At 35.5% G+C, this 18,050-nt stretch overlaps 2 protein-coding genes across 2 annotated transcripts in view; one reads left to right on the forward strand and one right to left on the reverse strand.

Moving 5' to 3' along the window:
* LOC145996141 (pancreatic triacylglycerol lipase-like) overlaps positions 1-7,516 on the forward strand; it is a 39,765-nt gene extending 32,249 nt beyond the window's left edge. Inside the window, exons 8-9 of the mRNA XM_083132475.1 lie at positions 692-819; positions 7,030-7,516. Of these exons, the coding sequence (XP_082988601.1) occupies positions 692-819; positions 7,030-7,103 (202 nt within the window). The 3' untranslated portion in view covers positions 7,104-7,516. The remainder of the gene's footprint in view (positions 1-691; positions 820-7,029) is intronic.
* A 24-nt stretch (positions 7,517-7,540) lies between these two features.
* Positions 7,541-18,050, reverse strand: part of LOC145996140 (pancreatic triacylglycerol lipase-like) — a 51,045-nt gene continuing 40,535 nt past the window's right edge. Inside the window, exons 6-10 of the mRNA XM_083132474.1 lie at positions 17,765-17,908; positions 15,157-15,267; positions 10,050-10,170; positions 8,267-8,388; positions 7,541-7,779 (exon numbers count right to left, since the gene is read on the reverse strand). Of these exons, the coding sequence (XP_082988600.1) occupies positions 7,721-7,779; positions 8,267-8,388; positions 10,050-10,170; positions 15,157-15,267; positions 17,765-17,908 (557 nt within the window). The 3' untranslated portion in view covers positions 7,541-7,720. The remainder of the gene's footprint in view (positions 7,780-8,266; positions 8,389-10,049; positions 10,171-15,156; positions 15,268-17,764; positions 17,909-18,050) is intronic.

Genomic DNA, 18,050 nt, shown 5'->3' on the forward strand with positions numbered 1-18,050 from the left:
TCTTAGTATTGTGCTTTCAAAGAGTGCAGCTGATGACTGCAGAGGTTTCCAGTGCATGGGATGATGGCTATCTTCTCCTCTTGGTTGTCTGGGTTCTGGATTTGTTTGTTTGTTGTTGTAGTGTCTTCTTGATGCCGCCATCTTGCTGATGAGCCAAGGCTCTATAGCTAGTGATGAATTCTGTTTACATGGCTGAAACACACCCATGTAGAATTAAGTAAACAGAATTCCAAGGAACTGATAAATGATTAATGCTCTTGAAGTATGCACAGCTGTGAAACTTACTATACTACCAGTCATACACACACACACATGCCTTTGACGTTCATTTTTTTTTTAGAAATACTGGCCCAAAAGTTAGGGTATGGTTATGGCCCTCACCCTTGGGCATGCCACCGCACCCTCCCAATGCATAATTTTCAAATGCACATAACAATTTTATATATTATTTGCTACTATTTATGGAAACAAACACTTGAATGTTGAGTGTAGTGGATTCTTGACCCACCACCTGACCATCCATCCCCTAGACAGTGTAGCACATGCTACACCTGAGTATATGGAGTATGTTCACCGCTGTGCGTACTTATGGATAGATAGAACGAAAGAGTGAGAGAGTTTGAAATATATATATTAATGTATGATTATTAGAGAGCACAATTTAATTTTTTCTGGCATTCTTTTTTTGTAGCATTCATTCAAGAGATAAATTGGAGCCATGTCAGTTGGACACTTGCAATATTCTTGGTATGAGAACACCTGAATTTCCAGCCAGAGGAGTCTTTTATGTTGTAACGAATCCATCATCGCCATTTTGCGGTAAGTATTCAATATTTGTCCACTCAGTGCTTCATTAGCATTCTTAGTATACCTTTGGAGTTGTATTTGATATGATATACAATAATGATTTTCTATAACTTCGCTATGTAGCTATCATTTTACACAGGGTGCGAAATCATTTAAGACTTGTGGGGGGGGGGGGAGAAAGATCTTAATCTACAAACCCACCTCCCCACAAACATACATATAAATTATACGATATACATATTTATAATGTTATTAAAAGTAAAAATAAATTACTAAATTAGTAATTAAAAATAGTATTATTTTTAATTACACACAAATAAATAAATTTGTTACTTTTATGTATATCAGATATTACCATGCGTTCATTTCGATCTTCAGCCGAGAGATCGGGAGAAGCGTGGCGGGCGGCGCTGACGGAGATGCCGACATTTGCAGCCTGTAATGCCCGCTTATTTTTATGGACATATGCAGACATTCATATAAATATTGCTAAACGAGCACTAACCTGTGTTATAACACGCAAAAGTTATTCTGTAATTCATCCAAGTTCTGCCCTTATATACACACAAATAAATACGCTTTAGAAAGGATGTTAAGAGCCACAGATAATAAAACATTTTAATCATAGTTTTGACCAGTAACGTCCTGCTTAAGTTTATATCCTTTAAAGAGTTTTGTGTCGATGGGGATCGTTTGGAGGTTTCGAATGTGCAACACTGTATCAAGATTACGCTGTAGACGAAACTGTTAAAAGTCAATGGTTTACATGAGCTTCCTTGCAATCCGAAATCTCCGAGCTCGAGTTTTTTCTTCCTTCGCGACTAGATGAAGACAGAGCTGTGAATATAGTGGCGAGCAGATGTAAACCAAGAGCGTGTTAATTTCATACTGTGCACAAGAGTGTTATTCTTGGTTACTTGCCGTTACTTTTTTGTGTTATTGCATTGTGTATGTGTGTTGTGTCAGTGAGACGATTGGAATGCCATCTGCAAGGTTCACGTTAGAGCAAAGAACTTTTATGTATGACACTTACGTGAAAATGGACTCATGTCGAGACGTGTGTAGGCAATTTGTACAGAAATTCCCACTCGTTTCACGTCCACATAGAGATACGGTTAGACATCTTGTCCTTAAATTATGAGAAACTGGATCGTTAAATTTTAAAACATCTATGTAAAAACGACAGATTCTAACCGAAGCAAAACTCGATGAAATTGGTGCAGCGTTAGAATGTTCTCCAAACAAACCTCTACGCTGTGTTTCACAGGAGATGGGCATGTCAAAATCATCAGCACATACAGCCACTAAGCTACTAAAATTAAAACCGTACTCTTATAACGCTCGTTTTGCAATATTTATATAAATGTCTGCATACGTCCATAAAAATAAGCGGGCATTACAGGCTGCAAATGTCGGAATCTACATCAGCGCCGCGTGCCACGCTTCTCCCGATCTTTCGGCTGAAGATCAAAATGGACGCACGGTATAATGTAGCAAGCTACTTTCTTTACTAACTGGTTAAATATGTCAATAAATTATAAAATAGTTTTAAGTTTTTGCTTAATGTTAATATAAATCAAATAGATTTCATAGTTATTATTGTTTTGCATTCTTGTTTTACTTTTATTGTGCGTATTGATGTCGATTTGTTCATGATCTCTTGAGAGAGAGAAAGCATTGAACACTCACATACACTGATTTGTGTATGTATTCGATATTATTCTTTGTACAGTATATTTGAAATTAAAAGTAATTGTTTGCTGTAACAAAAATTCTACCCCCCGAAAAATTGTGGTGGGGGAATTTTTGAGGTCAAGATTGTTGCTGGGGGTAAATCCCCCCCATCCTCCCCAAGATTATTTTACAAGCACTTCTATTGCTTTGCCACTCATTTTAAGGTCATATGTTCATGTTTTTATGCTCGATACTTTTAGTGTCTTTCCTTAGTGGAAATTACTGGTTTAAACCATTCCTGTTGAAATTCACTTCTCATACTTTCTTTGCCCCTGTTGTATGGACCAGTTGTGCTTTCATTCTCTGTGATTGTCATTTTTTTTATATCATATCAGTGGCGACTGGTGGCTCTGTAGTGAAAAGGGAAAAATGGCATAATAGAGAAAATTAAATCAATAGTTTCACAAAGTTATTTTAACAATGGAATGCATAATTTCTTGTACGTACATCAAATTGATCCTTTAAGGCTGTAAACCTGTCGGTGATGTCCTTGTGTTCTGCTCCTTATAAGAAGTAACACTTCTTTCTGAATTGTAATATTCCATAACGAAGAAAGTCTCTCTCTTGTGAAATTCCGTTCCTGAGATATTTTTTTATCCGTTTGAGGCATGAAAAGCTTATTTCCGTACATGTTTAAAATTCACATGGTAGCACTTACCAGATTTCTTGACTACTTTGCTAGCACTGATTGACATTTTGAAAAAAAAAAAAATGGTTGTTTCCAAACCAATAGGTGATTCTCAAAGTATTTTGAATGCTGATCATGGAAATGACATCAATTTTTTCCCATCACGTCAGGATTTTTCACAACCAAAATTCTCATATTCGCCATAACATTTGTTACAGAATGCAACAAAATTAATTTGTATAATTTATACAAGGGTAGTTCCTTTTGTTCCAAACCAATAGGTGATTGTGGAAGTATTTTGAAAGCTAATCATGGAAATGACATCCATTTTTCCCCAAGTCAGCAAGTTCAATCAACCTCCCATATTATAACAGTGACTTTTGGACATTTTTTAAAGAAAAATTACTATGAGTGATTTCGTAAATAAAACTTACATAACCAAAGTTAAAACCATTTTTGTGCCAATGTGTTACATGGAATGTGGATTAAATGTTTACAATTCAGTGTTCACTTTTAGTTCAAAATTGGAGATTTGTATTGTAGAAAATCAATATTTTTACCCCCATCTAAACAGCCATCTATTGGGGAAATAATAAAACTACACATTTTATTGTGAAATTAAGGCAGTTAATATATTGCTGTTTTTGGAAAAAGCTAGACGTGATGGGTAAAAGTGGATTTCATTTTTGGAACCAGCATGTCAAAATTATTCAAAGACAACAGTCATTTGCAAGGCAACCAAACACAAGTCAACTAGTCTTGTTAGTGATTTGGTAGGATGTAAAATATCCTTCCTATCTTCATTTTTCCAATGAGAAAATATGATTTCTAAGAAAACGCACACTAAGTCATAAACAGGATTCATATTTTTCTTCTGCGAAAGCACTGTTGTTGAGGGCACGCACTGCGTAACAGACTATAATGCACAAGTACGTTTGTTTTAATACTAATAAACACGATAAGGATAATTTAATAAAAACATTTTGTACATTAACATGTGGTGAAGAGCTGCCACTGATTACTATTATGTTATGTAATAGGGGTGTAAGGGGGCGACCTTCTGCTAAGGTCCCCAAGAGTCAACCTCACTTCCACGTAGTACACCCTAGACTGCATTTGACGAACGAGGCTCTGGCGACTGGCATGGCCAGTATAATTCTGTGTGTTGTCCTGTGTTTTGTCGCTATATGTGCTGAGTGCCTCTTTACAGCCTCAGCTTTTAACCAAGGTAAGGATATTTTAGTTTTGAGACACAATTTTATTTTTGTTATGATAAGGGGCTGGACCCCGCATAGTGTGACGGGTGCAAAATAGCCTTGGTGCTGACCCACCCAAAATTTTAATTTCAAATTCAAATATATTATGTTATATGCTGTGGTTTTGAGTATGTGATATGTACTGGCACTGCAAACCATTTCGCTTGGTACCATTAATGGTGTTACCATTTTTCATGTTAATAATGCACATGGTACACCACAATACACATATTACAAAACAAAATGGTAACATCTATGGCATTAATTACTCTTCGGTGTGGGCTGATAATATTCACCATTATCATTAATTTGGATTTGCATATGCAGCTATTTTATTTATCTGTTACTGGTGTAACAAATTCTGTAATTTTCTTGGTGTGCACTGTTGCCACTATCACTTGAAACCTTTGGAGGAAACAAAAAGGGGTTTGTCTCTTTAACAAATTAGCAGCAATGAAAATAGAGTACAATGCATGAAAAATTTTTGTGCTTGCATTTGTTTTGTCTTTAACGGCACTTTATGCACAGAAAGGCTAATTGGGACTGGATTTTGAAGTCGGATCAAAACCACTATGCCTTCATGAGGTATCACACCTGGGACCCCTTGATTACAAGGTGAGGACCACTATACCATCGTGAGGCCCTGCATGGAAAATTGGGTTTCATTGTGCACCTCTTTTATAACACAATATTCAACTTGGAATCACAGTAGCTTAGTTGGTAGATCATCCGGCTACCACACAGAAGACCTGGGTTCGAATCCCGGATCAGGTGATCTGGATCATTAAATTTTCTAGTCATTTCTCTGTTTCTGCGTGGCTCTGAGGCCCACCCAGCCTCATATCTATGGGTACCTGGGTGCAACCCTGGGGTGATAAAGGTGGCTGGGTGTGATGCTGATCACATCATCCCAACTATGACCAAGATCAAGAATATGTGGAGTTCTACCTCCACATCACCCCATATGCCTTCATGGCATGTGTGCACATGCACAGGGGTACCTTTACTTTTACCATTCTCAATTACGTGCTTTCAAATGGAGCATAATTGTTATATTAATTGCTGACTGCACCATGCTGAGCATTAAATAGTTTGCAAAAGTAGTACAATGCAGTACTCTATTCCATGGACTATAAACCATCTCACGTAATAATAATATAACTTGATAAGTACATCTCGCATTGGAAGTGGAAACTACTTAGATTTTGCCCTGTAATTTTCAAGGAGTAAATGCCGTAATATATTTCACTAAGGACATGTGGGATCCTGGAATTCCAGTACCGGGATAAGGGAGAGAAATTCTATCCCAATTTTAGGAAATCATTTCTGGGATCTCAAACAGTTGGGAATTTCAAATGGTTGAAGTTTTCTTCCCCATAAGTGTAGGAAAAATCTTGGAATAGGCTTTTCTTTTATTCCAGAAATGTGAAGTGAATCACTTCAGGGGAGAAATATTGCATACAGTTGCATGTATAGGTTAGTGCTGAAATAACACATGCACCCATTCTCATTTGCCCACTCACTCATGCTCTCTCTCTTCATCCCCTGACTTTAGTGTTACAATTGCTTTTGGCACACACACACACTAATATCAACATTACTATATGGTTTGACAAGCTGATTCTCACCTTACTGTTTTGATGTTACCTCGTTTCTTTTTTATAGTTTTCTTTTGTCTTGCAATTTCTTTATTTCAGAGTTCCACAAGCGCTTTATTTAGTATTGTGATGGGGTCATTTTTGAGTAAATTTAATCGTAAATATTTTTCTTATTCGAAAAAACACCTTGACCAAATTCTAATATGTTGTTGAGCCTGAAAAGTTCTAACTATAGTGCAAATTTTAGACTTTTGCTCTGCCTCCCATTTGGGGATACAGACCGTCAAACTTTTGACTTTTTCAAAATTTCAATTTTTAGGAGCTTATAGAAAAAAAGGGGGTTGGCAACTCGTATGTTTCACAATTTTTGGACTTACCCGGCACTGTATAGTAAACATAAGAAATTTGGTTAAGGTGTTTTGTCCCCTTCATGGTTATGTTGTGCCCCAAAGATGAGAAATTAGAATAAGAGAATCTATCGGACATATTGTAGTATAGCATGGAAACTACTAATCTGGAAGCAAAAATGGTAATATTCAAAAAGAAAGAGCATTAAGTTTTGAAGAAAATGTTTTTTGAGTCATTACATTTTGAATTATATTATAGAATATAAGTTACAGTGATTTTCGTTAAGGTTTGAAAATGCTAAAATCATCTCGCACAGCTGATTGAAAATGGCTGCCAGATCCAAACGGAAGCCCGAAAAAAAAATCAATGTCGGTTTTGAACACTTGAAAGATGTAGAGATAAGTGATTAAAATATCAATATTTAAAAAAATGATGAGGCGACAAATTAAAACAAAATTGGTCGAAATGGTATGGAATGATCCAACATTAATTAAACATAAAGTTTATTTAATTTTGTAAAAAATTAATTTAATAAGTACTGATTGTAAGAAAAAAGACGTTAAATAACTTGGGTATACTTTTGAAAATTCTATTAATATATTTACATATGAAAATAAAATTTTTGAATTAGTATCATACATCTCAATTCATTTTGCAGTGCCTGAATATGATACAGATGCAATAATGAAGAAATCACTAAGATTGTATAAAAGAAAAATGTCTCGACAGTGACACATGTATCCAGGAAAGGTGAAGTGAGCCCTACAGCACTAACAGAAATAGTAATAATTATGAACAAATAACGAACTTGTAAATTTTGAGTCTAAATATTATTTCAATTTACATGGTCATGTGGAAAAGAATGAACACCTTTATCTCTTTGCCACAAATGTGCACAGAATTGTGTTAATTTACATATGTTCATAGAAACATAATGTATTTTATGTTCAAGATACAAATTTATTTGTTATATTCCTTTATTATGAATTAACGAGAATGTTATTTCTGTTAGCATGCAAGGTGCAACAATTAGACTATTTTTAAAATTATTGTTTTGATAATTGAATTAATATTTTTAAAATGAATCATAAATTTGCAGTAATATATTTGTCAGAAAGAATGCATTGCTTAGTGATGGAATGTAAAGAAAGCTGGAACTATAATACCACTATTTTATAAAAGTATTTATTAGATTATAATTTCTTTCATTTTACATAGTTGAATGCAAATAAAGAAATTTGCAACTATGGTGGATATGAAAATAAACTAGTGAACATTAACTTTGTGCACATAATGCATTTGGATGCATTTATAACTTGCTGCCATATTGAGGGTGTTTCGATCGATGGTTAACCCCAAAACCTTTCCAATGCCTTCCCCATTATTTCATCAGTTTGAGGGTCCTCTTCTGAAAGATAGAAAGAGAGAAAATAAAATAAACAAGACAATTGCAAAATAATACCGTCATAGATCGTCACCGAATAATCGTCACAGATTTTATGCACTTTATTCTTGCAAAAAAGTGGGGTGCAGCCATTATGTGAAGCTTTTTATTTATTATTTTTTTTAATAATTGATAATTTTGCAAACATTTTTCTGGTCTGGAAAGAAGTTAACACTTTAGTTCTTACTGATTTGTGCATTATAGTTGAAATATTACACTTACAGAATTTACTAGTGTTGCAAAGTATAGACTATAAAAAATTAATCTTGTGTGTCCGAAGAATTTTCGCTGTTATCATTGGTTTCGTTATCTAACATGCCGATGTGACGATTACATGATGAAATTTTATAATCCAATTTTCGGACTAAAGAAACAGGGTGTGGCGATAATGTGATGAAATACGGTACATGTGTAAAACACAAGCTATATGTTTTCAGACCATTATACTTACTGCAATAAGGTTCCTTCCCATTCGTCTTGAGGTGAAACTTTCCTCTTGCTGGCAATTCTGGTGTTTCTAGACCCATGACTTGACATTTTTCTAAGGAGCACTGGTTTGAACGGAACAATTGACTGAAAAAAGGATTAGATATTTTATATTATTTTGCACTGTAGAAAAACAAAGCACTGACGTTTTTAATGATAATTGTTTGTCTTGTTTTCTGAGTTATTGTAAAAATAAGCTGTTACATGGAAGTGCTATCAATTGTTTAGTTTACAACCTGAAGTGTATTATCAGTTTAACTATTCATATTATATTGCCGAGTTATAGAAACAAATGTGCAAGCTTGTTCAAACCTTCTGCATATTGAGGATTGTGATTGTAATTCAACTGTAATTACTCGCAATGATGAGTAATTGAAGTGGTAGTATGTATATGAAGAATGGAAGTGATTTGCTGTGTGGTTGTGAAAAATCGAAGTGAATTGTCATGTGAATTATAAGAATTGAATTGTGGATTGTCAGAAAAATTGAAGTGAACTGTAGTATGAATGGGAGGAAATGAAGTGAATTGTAATGTAGATGATAAGAATTGAAGTGAATTGTAATGTAGATGATAAGAATTGAAGTAAATTGTAATGTAGATGATAAGAATTGAAGTGAATTGTAATGTAGATGATAAGAATTGAAGTGAATTGTAATGTAGATGATAAGAATTGAAGTGAATTGTAATGTAGATGATAACAATTGAAGTGAATTGTAATGTAGATGATAAGAATTGAAGTGAATTGTAATATAGATGATAAGAATTGAAGTGAATTGTAATATAGATGATAAGAATTGAAGTGAATTGTAATGTAGATGATAAGAATTGAAGTGAATTGTAATGTAGATGATAAGAATTGAAGTTAATTATAATGTAGATGAGATAGAATTGAAGTGAATTGTGGAATATCTGAAGAATTGAAGTGAATTGGATGGAGGAATTGAAGTGAATTGTAATGTGGATGAGAATAATTTAGTAAAGGAAGATTAAAATCAAGTAAGAGAAAAGAGAATTGAAGTAAATTGAAATAGAAGGCAAGCTAACAGAATATGGGCGAATTAAATTATGTGAATCAAAATTAGAGTAAAAAATGAAGTAATTCAGAATGAGGATGAAAAAATAACGTATTGTAGATTTGTGCGTATTACTCATTATCAACGGAAATAAATACGTTAAATAGTATTAATTAATTTAACTACTTACGTAAGTGAGTATGGAGCCTTAACCTTAACCCTTAACTGAATCCTCATTCAACACTTCTTTTACGCGGCACTATGCTTTGTGCCTAGAAACATCCACGAACCTGATGAAGGAGTCAGTTTGACCTCCGAAACGTTGTCCTAATAAGACTCCATACACACTTATGTAAGTAGTTAAATTAATTAATACTATTTAATGTATTTATTCCGAGGATGGAAAACAAACTGGGAAAATGATTACATATATAATTGAAGGGAATTGGAATATAGGCAAGAAAAATGAAGCAGCCAGAAAGAAGGGGAAGAAAATAGAAGTGAATCTGCCAATTAGAGGAGAGAGGATTGATCTGAATCAGAATGAGGGTACAAAACTTGAATCAAATTGTAATAACAGTAAATTATACTTTTTATCAAAATCCAAGAATCAGAATCCTTCATTCAATCATGATGTGAAGAACTAGTTTTGCCACGTTCCTTTAGTTTGTATGATGTGGACAGCAATCAAACTGGTGTCTTAAATTAATTAATAAACTACAGAGTTCACTTACGTCAACGATCCAACAATTGGTATTTCATTGATGCGGGCCCAAAGGATGCAGTCACCACGAAGCGCCTCATTGAAATAAGTTGGAGCTCTGGTATGGCTGCAGGACAATGCACCAGAGAGTACTGAAAGAACAGAATGAATATACAATCAGATTCTCCATGTCATGAGCAGATTTTTATGGTGATGAATATTTTTGAACTGGTTATTATAAATGTAATGTACCTACATGAAGATTCAGAAGTTTGCATCAGGTAATGAGGAAAATTAAACTAATAGCTATGACAATGAGTGCCAATAGTATTTAACATTGTTGGCATTGCAATAAGGTTTCTATGAATAGGTTATTACAATGGAATATGGATCCAAGCATGACTATTCCTTGCTAATCAAAATTTATTAATTTCACGATTGTTAAGTGTGGCTGAAGAGATATTGCTAAAACGTTTATGTTGTACATAATATCCAGTGCACATGCAGCTCAGTTTGCTATTGAAGGGACTAAAACTGCAAGGTCATACCAGTTACGGGTCAACTGGACCTCCAGATGTGTGAATTGTTTGCATGTACCAAATCAGTTGCTTTTGTGTTATGATTTGCTTAGGCTGTGCCTGAATCTACAGCTACTTCCATTGAAACCACTGTTCCACCTGCTGAATCCATCTACCATTATAATCTGAATCTGCTGCATAGGTGGAGTTGGAGGGGAGAGGTGGAAGGTACAACAAGTGAATGTTTCAACTTGTTGTAGCCCTAAACTTGGCAGCCATGTTTCAGCTTTCGCTTTGTAGAGGCAAATTTTTGACTCACCATTGTGTATCAGCACAGAATATTAGTGTGCTTCTTCGATTTGAGACATGCTGTCATTGCTGGAACAGGCTCAAGTTCGATTACAACTTTAATAACACTGTCCAACAAAATTGAAGTTTTTGTCTGTTAAAAGAGAAGTTGGGGGTGATTCTAATTGAATTTGATGTGCTGATTTCAAATCTAATTACAGAATTTATCCATCACCCATGAAATTTGAGTAACAGGGTACATACAAAATATCAGGTACATACAAATCTTATATAGCCTTATAGTGATACGATGCAATATTATTTACAATGGCATATCTAGAATGTCTTCGAACTTGATTTTTGGCTGTACTTTTACTGAGGAACATCTCTTTTTAGTGTCCAGCAATAATCTTCCAACATATTTGGAGTCCATTTTCCCTGGTAGACCCTTTCCATTTCACCAATTTCCTACGTTCTCCATGTTCGTCGCTCATTGTCCCAAGGTATTGCGGGAAGAAACGAGGTGGGAGTCTAAAAAGTGTATCTTCAGAGACATATTACACCCCAGAGCATGATAGTTCTGAATCAAATTACTGACAAGTTTTCGGTAATTTTCTGACTTGTTGTTTCTGACCAAATTTATGCGAACTTCCTTGAAAGATTGCCAAGCAGCCAATTCCAGCTCATTTAGGTTCTTTTCAAAATCATTATCTTTCATTAGTTTCCTGATTTGAGAGCCAACAAATATTCCCTCTTTTAGTTTCGCCTCAGTAATTCGCGAAAACCTCTCTTTGAAGAACATAAAACCACTACCCTCGCGGTCCATTCCTTTTACAAAATTCTTCATCAGATCATGCTTTATGTGGAGAGAAGGCAGTAAGATTTTGTCTGAACTTACAATTGGTGGATGAACAAAATTCTCCTGTCCTGCGATGAGTGACTCTCTCTTCGGCCAGTTCTTTGTAACATAATGATTTTTTCTATCTCTGCTGTCCCATTTACACAGGAAACAGCAAAATTTGGTGTAACCTAGTTGCAATCCTAAGAAGATAGCAATAACTTTAAAAACTCCACATATCTGCCAAGAGTATTTATAGTACTAGATATTTGTTAATAACAGTTTCATGTTTTCATAACTTTCCTTCATGCCCCAGGAATATGCTACGGGAATGCTTGGATATTTATTTCAATTGTACAGTAGCACTTCTTTCAAACTTGTTTTCGAAGAGTCTAAAAACAAACGCCATTCTTCACTTTTATGGACAATGCCTAGTGACTCTAATAGACCATCGATGTTACAACAGAAAACAAGGTCCTTATCTTCAGCATACATATCTACAAAGTCTTTTTGGCGTTGCCAGAAAAAAAGTAACTAGTGTCACTCTCCAACAAATGCCATCCTTTTAATCGAGATGCAAGCAGTTCTGCTTTACCATTACTTAACTCTAGATCTCAAACTAAATCGTTAAGATCCTTCTCAGTTATTAAGTGAGATTCAGCTGTTGAAATACTCCCCACAAAATCAGGATCATTATGCAAATCGCTACATTTGTTAGGAACACTTTCACTTTCTTCCGTTATACTTATGTGATCTGGTAGAGCATGTATAGTAACTCCAGGTCTATGAGGCATCGGTCAAGTTGATGATTCTAGTGATGGATATTTCACTGTTTGCCTTGATTTCGAATTTATCCCAGATATATTTGTGAAGCAAAAATAGCAGTCTGTTATATGAACCTTAGGTTCCCGTCATATCATAGGAATTCCAAAAGGCATATGACGAGATCATTTCAGCCAACCACTCAAAAGCGTTACACAGTTCGCACAACAGATATCAGGGGCCAATTTCTTGTTTTCGTCTATTTTATTGTCAAAGTAACACTCATAAGCTTTTCTTACACAAGGAGTAAATGTTCTCCTATTTGCTTTTAAGGTCAACTCACCACAGATACAATAAAAATTGTTCCTGTCGTTTACGCAACTTCTTGACATAATTCTGTCTTTGCTTCGAAACACTCACTGGAACTGAAGAACACTCAGGAGAGCTTCTTTCCTGCAGACAACTTGTTATTGAAATGAGAAGTAGACATAACAGTTAAATCACAGCATTGCGTTGAAAAGTTAATCATTGTCAAATTTTTCAGTCGGATTGTTTACCAAGTTTAATTGTTATCATTCATGCAAACATTAATGGCATAAAGTTATTAGTAGGGGCATGCATATTTCGTTTTTGACGAAAAAACGAAATTTGAAAAAACACATTGTAGTGTTAATTTTTCATGTTTTTGAAAGGTGTGAGGTGCATTTTGTGACCATATTTTGTCACGAAATAATGCGAAATGAACTGCAAAAAGCGAAATTAACTCTTAAACACGAAATTCAGGGTTTATTCACTGACGCGACACATTCCGAGGTCTGAATTATCCTGAGAGTTATGCAATTCCCGGAAAATTGATTAATTCTGCTGTTAATATTGGAGAAGCAAAAATGGACTCCTTTACACAGAAATAAACTTAATACTCTGATAACTACATAAATGTGCTATTAGAAGTGAAATGTTAATTCTGTGGAATAAGTGTAGTTTTTAAATCAAATTTAGGATTATTTTCACAATTTTAAAACCAATATGTCTTTTTATATACCACTTTTCATCCATTTTTTCACCGCTATAACACCGATATTTTATTTTATTTACCGCTTTTGAACCCGAAATTGACCCAGTTTTTGTACCGAAATTTTGCCTTTTTATTTACCAAAAATATGTGCCTCTAGTTATTAGTGTATTGTTGGAGCAAAGAAATAAAAATATTTTAAATATTGCCTACCAATCAGCTAATTATGGACTGCATGCTGCAATAATAATGCAGAATTATATTTTTATTGTTACAAAAAAATGGTGGGTGATTGACAATTTCTGACTTCATTTTCGGAATCAGCAGGTGGCAAAACATAAAGAACCGTTGAAATTTTACTTTTAACAAAATCATTGTTGGACAGTGTAATCCACTAATTAGTGAACCAATTTGTTGCTATATGGTACCATGAGGAGTAAAAATAACTAACAACTACCATGTTTGTCATAAGACTGAGAATTGATTGTTTCTAGCACTCAGTGGAGAAGTTGGTAGCATATCAGTTTGATGACCAATCAGAATCAAGTAGTGAGAGTAGCTAAAAGGCACGCAGTGGCAGTGCCAAAGGAGTTTTGCGGGTGGAGTGGGGTGAGCTCATTCAAAATCAGGTTGATCCATTTTGTCAAAATGTAATGGGCAAATTTCTAAAACAAAAAATTACATGAAAATATACAGGGTGTCTCATAAGTACTAATAGTGCAAACTGACAGAGGGTGAAAGTACACAATAATAGAAGCAAAAAGTCGCAGTAAACATGGGTCTGCAAACGAACCGTTTTCAAGATAATCGTAAATGTGTGATTACAAGCTGCCACTGACTTCATTGTTTGTAAACGTCATCCTAGTTGCTAAAATGCTAATAATACAGTAAGAAAAGTGACTCCCACAGTATGATTAGACTGTGTACTGATTGTATCCATCCTGTTTGATTACAAAGCCACCTCTCAGAAATCTTCTGTTTCGTAAACAAGGAGCAAACCTTGAAACGTGCCAGGAGTAAAGCACTCGGTGTTTACAAAATGCAATCAATGACGGCTTGTACCCACACATTATTAGCATTTTACCAACTAGGACAACGTTTAGAAACAATGAAGTCAGTGGCGGCTTGTAATCACATATTCGCGATTTTCTCGAAAACTGTTCGTTTGCAGACCCATGTTTACTGAGACTTTTTTGCTTCTATTATCATGTACTTTCACCTGTGCTAGTACTTTTGAGACACCCTGTATATATAGTGATGATCATACATTTTCCTTTCAAGATGTGGCCCATCTAGATCTTTGACAGCCCATACAAAGGCTTGCACAGACCAGAATGCCTGAAATCACTGATGATTAAGTGGAACTGGCTCCTCTTTGAAGCTGAAATCCTAAATATATCCATGATAATATCAAATTGTTGAAGAAAAGCAATCACACAAAAATTATATTCCTGGTAACCAATTGTTGCCTCAATAGTAATGTTCATTCCATATGATTTCCATAGCAATGCATTCCTTAGCAACTTCTTACTCAATAATTGTTGATGCAGCAGACAGTCATCTGAAGCAGCTGCAGTTCTTCAGTAAACGTACTACTTTATAGTATTGAAGAGCAAAACTATAGCACAACTGTTCCTTGCAGAGAGATTTCTTGAATCATGTTGTCATAAATGATGATTTGGACCATTTTTTGTTCGTTGGAAATGAACTCGTCACTTACCTGTTATTGGCAGAAGCAGGAAGTCCTTTACTGAATGCACAGGCGGCAACTCCTTGGGAATTATACAGCCTGGTTGAGTTCTCCCGCCATTCAGGAAGAAGTCCACATGACCTGCAATGGAAACACATTTTTCGAAGACAAGAGAAGAGTACAGACAATATCATTACTTGATTTCGATTGTGTGAATACCAAAACAAGCTGGTTCCAGACCTATTCATGAAATTTTATATTCTGTCCACTCAAGTTCATGTTTCCAAGTCTTCTTACGAGGATCAGACCAAGTTAAAGTAAACGCGTTGAATAACACCATCCCTCCAAACACACACATGGCGGCTGTAAATAATGTTCTTGCCCGAGACCTTGGCTACCTTCAGGTTTGTTATCTGAGCTGTGGATACACACAGAAGTTGATACGCATCAGATGAAGGCTAATGCACTTTGGGTGAATGAATTGACATAGCAAAAGTGTAATTTTGGTTTCTTTAAAATGTAAAAAAGTCAAAGTGAATATTACTTCGTATGAAAACGTTGGCATGTGGTGTGAGTTATAACTAGAGCTAGAATTTGTATGTAATTACATATTCTATTCCTTTCTGGGTACATATACGAGGATGTATCAAAAAGTTTTGAGACTAGTTCTGTAACACGCCAACAGATGGCAGCGCAAGGCTGCATGCACAGGCACAGAGAACACAAACCTTCATAAGTCAGTGTGCCAAGAGACATCGTCCTGTGTACATCATGAGCTGTGCAGCTGGTGCTCTTCTGACCACGTGCGTTACCACGCCTGCGATTTAATCATGGACAGCAAGTTAGAACAACGAGCGAACATGAAATTATGTGTGAAACTGGGCAAATCCGACACAGAGACGCTTGACATGATTCGGCAAGTGTACGGCGATGCTTTAATGAGTCGTGTGAGGTGTGTTGAGTGGCACGCACGCTTCAAGAGTGTAAGAACATCACTGGAAGACGACGAGAGATCAGGACGAGCAAAACACCCGAAAATGTCAAAACCATTCGGCAACTTGTGCATGAGGATCATCGGAGAACAATCCACAACATTGCTGCCATTGTCGGTGTGTCATACGGAACATCACGTGTGATTTGAACATGCGCCGTGTTGCTGCCAAGTTTGTCCCAAGGCTGCAAACCCAGGAGCAGAAGGAACACCGCATCCAAGTCTGCCAAGAACTCCGTCAGCGTGCCGTCTTCCAGTGATGTTCTTTCACTCTTGAAGTGCGCGTGTCTCTGTGGCGGATTTGCCCAGTTTCACACAGAATTTCACATTTTCTCTGTTCTAACTTGCTGTCCATGATGAAATCGCAGTCGTGTAACGCATGTCGTCAGAAGAGCACCAGCTGCACAGCTCACAATGTACACAGGACGATGTCTCTTGGCACACTGACTTATGAAGGTTGGTTCTCCCTGTGCCTGTTGCATGCAGCCTTGCACTGCCATCTGTTGGAGTGTTACAGAACTAGTCTCAAAACTTTTTGATACGTCCTCGTACCTAGAGAACGAAAACGTCAACGAATAATGTAACTGACATCATTTTGCATAAGTTTTATGTTACATATTTTTACATATTTGCCAGGATATTACATGTTTTACATATTTGCCAGGATATTACATGTTTTACATATTTGCTAATTTACTTTACACAAAACAACATATTTCGACAATTTTTTTTCCTATCCTGATCCTTTTTCCTATATTTTCGATGTCTGAAACATGATGAAGAAAATTTGTAGCTCATGTGATGTCATATTTTCTAATCAAGGAGATGCATAGTGCTTACGGTCACCTAAAATTGACTGCCAAGTCGAAAGACAGGCTGAAGACCAAAAAATCATTTCTGGTTACATATTTTCGTTTCACTTTTAGGTGTTGGCAAAGCACCTAGAACCTTGGCATGGGTGGACAAGAAAGCTACTTTCTTCTACGTAGTGAGTTACACAATATGTTCCCTTCGCTTGTACAGAAAGTACAAAAGTAGCTATGTATCTTCATCCAATTGTTTTTTCTGTAAATGCTTTTTTTTACAATTTGTTTTGATAGTTACGAGGAGTTCTCTTACATATTTACATATTCTACAATAATTTGCAATGTAAATAATAACTAATAGTTGACAAAATTGGTTTCATAAATATGTGCACATTGCTGTACTTTTTTGAGTTTATAAATTTGATACAAATTTTAATTTGAATAACTTATGTCTTTAAAATTATGTTCAATATGTTCAAATAAAATAAATATCTAGCAGAATTCTTGAAATTGCTTGGATACTGGATTATTATTAATATTAGATATTCTATGATACTACATATTTAGGTACATATTTTATCAATTATTGTTACATATTTATGTACATATTTTGTACTTTGATATTACATAAAAATCTGGGCTCTAGTTATAACACACTAAATTAATCAACATGAAAGTCAGTTACAGACATTAATTATCAAGATAGATTTTTTCTTCGGTAGAAGATATTTCGAGTATAAATTGAGAATGTGCGTGTTTCCCACAAGTATGAATGTGGCACAACCCTTTCATATCTTCCCACTATTCAGTAACCATGATAAAATAAACAAATGACACTTACCTATCGCAGACATCATTCCCAGACCAAAGAGTGGTATGAAGGGGATTCCGTTGGTGTGTATTATGTCTACAAACTCAGCGTCATTGTCATCTAAGCGTACCAACTTGTCAGCCCCTTCAAATTCGGGTTGAGCTGGATCCAAACCTGAAGTTATAACAGGAGTAAAACTAGGGATGGTGTTGAGGACATAAATGCCAATATTACCAACCTTCTAAGGTCTTCGTGTATGGGGGGCTTTAATTTTTTTTTATTATTCTCTGTCTTGAAACAAAGCTGCTCTTCTAGT

This window comes from Lepisma saccharinum, chromosome 12 (genome assembly GCF_977018435.1).
Source record: "Lepisma saccharinum chromosome 12, izLepSacc3.1, whole genome shotgun sequence".
NCBI lineage: Eukaryota > Metazoa > Arthropoda > Insecta > Zygentoma > Lepismatidae > Lepisma > Lepisma saccharinum.